This window comes from Mus pahari, chromosome X (assembly GCF_900095145.1).
Source record: "Mus pahari chromosome X, PAHARI_EIJ_v1.1, whole genome shotgun sequence".
In the NCBI taxonomy this organism is placed as follows: domain Eukaryota; kingdom Metazoa; phylum Chordata; class Mammalia; order Rodentia; family Muridae; genus Mus; species Mus pahari.
In genome coordinates this window covers 113655811-113660096 of record NC_034613.1, presented here as the reverse complement: position 1 = coordinate 113660096, position 4286 = coordinate 113655811, and the positions used below count along the sequence as shown (strand labels likewise).

At 42.3% G+C, this 4286-nt stretch overlaps 1 protein-coding gene across 1 annotated transcript in view; it reads left to right on the top strand.

The window, feature by feature from the left end:
* Positions 1-4286, top strand: part of Btk (Bruton tyrosine kinase) — a 42045-nt gene that overhangs the window by 7627 nt on the left and 30132 nt on the right. Inside the window, exons 2-3 of the mRNA XM_021187349.1 lie at positions 1408-1578; positions 2208-2306. Coding sequence (XP_021043008.1) covers positions 1438-1578; positions 2208-2306 — 240 coding nt within the window. The 5' untranslated portion in view covers positions 1408-1437. The remainder of the gene's footprint in view (positions 1-1407; positions 1579-2207; positions 2307-4286) is intronic.

The window sequence follows — 4286 nt, the reverse complement described above, 5'->3', positions numbered from 1 at the left end:
TGGTCTTGCAAACTTTATATGACCCAGCACAAGGGAAGGCCTAGGCCAAGTAGTGGGAGTGGGTGGGTAGGGGAGCAGGGGCGGGGGGGGGGCTATAGGGAACTTTCGGGATAGCATTTGAAATGTAAATAAAGAAAATAATAATAATAATTTAAAAAGTAATAAAAAATAGATGTTATTTTACTGTACAGTTATGAGTTCTTTGCCTGCACTAACATATATGCACCACTAGCATGCCTGATGCCCAAGGAGGTCAGAAGAAGGCACCAAATCTCCTGGAACTGGGGTTACAAGTGGTTGTGAGCCATCATCTGGGTGCTGGAAACTGAATCCTGGTTTTCTGCATGAGCAACAAGCTCTCTTAACCACTGTTACATTGCTTTTACCTGGTACCATCTAAAAGAAACTATCATAGGGGAGGGGAGAGGGGGCCAAAGTGCTAAACTACTGTAGCAGAACTGGTCTGTTTGAAAATAGAACTTCTCTCCTTTATACCCTGATTAACTGGGAATGGGCTAAATCAGTCACTGTGTACTCATAAGTATAGGTGATGACATATGTCCTTTTAGCAACAGACCTGAGTGAGTCAATTTTTGAAAAATTACATCATTGTTTAGGATCCTGGGAACTGAAAGTTCAGTATCTGCCTTAGTGGTTTCTGGTACTTGAATTATCCCTTCTGAGAATACCAGGGTCAACAGTTTCACAGAAAATGTTGCTGTTTACAGATTAGGAACATGTGTCATAAAGTGGTAAATAGTGTAAAGTGGTGTCTAGACATTGCTGACCACCCAGGGCTATGTTGTCAGGCTCTAGAGCATTCAGCTCCCTTACACAAGAAACCAGGGTTTGCCGGGCAGTGGTTGCACACGCCTTTAATCCCTGCACTTGGGAGGCAGAGGTAGGTGGATTTCTGAGTTCAAGGCCAGCCTGGTCTACTAAGTGAGTTCCAGGACAGCCAGGGCTACACAGAGAAACCCTGTCTCAAGAAACCAAAACAAACAAACAAACAAACAAGCAAACAGTTTATAAACTCACCATGTAGACTCAATTCCCTGGTTAAATAGTATGCTTTCAGGTTGGAGAAATGGCTCAGTGGTTAAGAGCACTGACTACTCTTCCAGAGGTCCTGAGTTTAATTCCCAGCAACCACATTGTGCCTCACAACCATCTGTAAAGGGCACTCACACATGAAATAAATAAATCTTTTAAAAAAATAGTATGCATTCACTGTACTTGAAATTTGACCAAGTTGGAGACTGTGGAAGAAAGAGTTCAGGCAGAAACAAGACTCCTTGCTAGTGTTATATATTTCTGTTTTGTTTACAACAGGGAGCAGGGCTGAGGCAGAAACAGGTAGGACAAAGATGACTATGCTAGAACCTTAAAAACTTTCCTGATCCACAGCACACAAACAAGTTCCAGAGCGAGGAAGCCATGGCTGCAGTGATATTGGAGAGCATCTTTCTGAAGCGCTCCCAGCAGAAAAAGAAAACATCACCTTTAAACTTCAAGAAGCGCCTGTTTCTCTTGACTGTACACAAACTTTCATACTATGAGTATGACTTTGAACGTGGGGTAAGTTTCCAAAATGAGAAGTCCAAATTTCACCATAGTCTTGGATCTCCTGTGAGCAATGAGATACGTCTTCCATGCGTGGTGGGTAGAAAGTTAGTAGGGCTAACATCAAACTCATAAACATATTTCCTAATCCAGGAGTAGGCACAGACATGGCAGAGGAAAAGTCAAATGTGTTAAGAATCTGTTCAGAATGTCTTACCATGGAATTGTGTGGTTGGTAAGAACTCACTATATGCTTCTTGAAAATGAAATCCAAGAATTTGACATTGCGTTTTTATTTCTGGGACAATCATGCCTATTATCATTTACTCTCCTATGTTATCTGCTTCCCATTTGGCATTTAAGGGTTAAATACAATGTTGGATTTATTTTAAACTAACAGGTTCTGCCAGGCACAGTGGCACATACTTTTAGTCCCAGCACTCAGGTTTACATAGTGAGTTCTAGGTCAGCCAGGGCTACACATAGTGAGACCTTGAGTCAAAAACAAAAGTCAGGTTCTGTTAGGCTGCAAGTATCACCTCACCACAGAGGGTGATTAGATAACAGTATGTAAACATCTGGTGGCTCGATCACTCTCGATCACTCGTAATCGTTCTCCGTTTTCTTCCTCATTCTTTCTTCAGAGAAGAGGCAGTAAGAAAGGTTCGATAGATGTTGAGAAGATCACCTGTGTTGAAACAGTAGTTCCTGAAAAAAATCCCCCACCAGAAAGACAGATTCCGGTAAGATGAGGCCTGTGTCAAAGGGAGGGGGGCTGCAGATTGTAAGGCACTTGGAACTCTCAAATACTCCAATCCAACGGTGGTGGTGTAGTGCAGTGCAGAATGTGGTTTTGTTTCCTTAGAAAATTCTTCACCGGGAGCCAGCAAGATTGCCCAGTGGGGAGGGGGACACTTGTTTCCAAGCCTGATGACTTGAGTTCTATCCTGGAAAATTGTTCTCTCACCTCCACATGAGAACTGTGCCTCACATGTGGACACACACACACACACACCACACCACACACACACACACACACACACACACACACACACACAAAACAGAAAGCGAGAATGCAAGAATGCAAGAAAAATACTTTTTTGTATTCAGGCTGGGAGATGGTAAAGTGCAAGCCACAGCAAGCCCAAGGGCTTGAGAATCACCAGAACTCACCCAAAGTCAGACCTGGTAGAGCACACACATCTGCAAATTCAGCCCTCCAATGGCAAGATGGAGAAAGAAGAACTCCTGGAAGCTCAAGGTCTAACTAGTCTGACATATGAAAAAGTTACTATGCTGGGCAGTGGTGGCACACGCCTTTAATCCCAGCACTCGGGAGGCAGAGGCAGGCAGATTTCTGAGTTCGAGGCCAGCCTGGTCTACAGAGTGAGTTCCAGGACAGCCAGGGCTACACAGAGAAACCCTGTCTCAAAACAAACAAACAAACAAACAAAAAAGAAAAGAAAAGAAAAAGAAAAAGTGACGATGTCTCAAAGAAGGTGGGAAGTGAGGACTGATAGCCATGGCTGTCCTCTGACCTCCACAGGCATGCTCCTGCGAATCCATCCATCCATCCATCCATCCATCCATCCATAGAGAGATTTTAAAAATTGTTTTTTTAAAGATTTATTTTAAAATGTGTATTGTGTATATATGTATGTATATAGGTGGTTATGCATGTGATATATATATATATATACATATATATATATATATATATATACACACACTCATATACATTATACAGTTAGAATACAATATAACTATATACCTTGATTTATTGTCTTTAGGAGGGAGTTGGTGTTTTAAATTTTTTTTCTGGGTGTGTGTGGCATAAGTGTATGTAAATACATGTGCACCTGTTTAAGTGTATGTGGGAGCCAGGTACCTTTCTCTGACACTCTCCTCCTTTTCTTTGTAAGTTTTAAAAATTATATTTATCTGTTTATTTATGTATTTATGTATATATGTATGTATTTAGTCATTCATTATTTATTTGAGACAGAATCTCACCATGTAGTGCTTGCTAGCCAGGAATTCAATATGTAGACCAGGCTGAATTTAAACCCAGAGATTCACCTGCCTCTGCCCACTCAGTGCTAGGATTAAAAGTGTGTGCTAGCATGCCCTTTGTTTGTTTGTTTGTTGCATGTAAGTAGGTAGGTGAGAATGTGCACAGCATGACTGGAAGCCAGAGGACAACTCATGGAAATCAGTTCTTGCCTTCCACCACGAAGTTCCTGGAGATTTAACTCAGGTCATCAGACTTGGTGACAAGTGCCTTGACTCTCTGAGCCATTTGGGGAACTGGAGTTACAGGCATTTATAAGTTGCCGAGTTGGTGTTGAGAATCAAATCCAGGTTCTCTGAAAAAGCATCCAAACTGTTGAGCCATCTCCTCTGGAACTATCTCTCTCCCCCCTTTTAAGGTTTACTATTTTGTGATTGTTTGTGTGCGTGTATGTGTACCACATGCATGCCTGGTACCCGGTGCCAGCAGAGGCCAGAACACTACATCTGTTCTGGTGTTGGATGGATCCCCTGGAACTGAATTTGCAGGCAGTTATGAACCTCCGTGTAGGTACTGGGAACCAAATCCTGATCCTTTGCAAGATTAGCAAACACTCTTTTTCTGGTTTTTCAAGCAGGGATGTGTGTGTGTGTGTGTGTGTGTGTGTGTGTGTGTGTGTGTGTGTGTGTAGCCCTAGCTATCCTGGAACTTG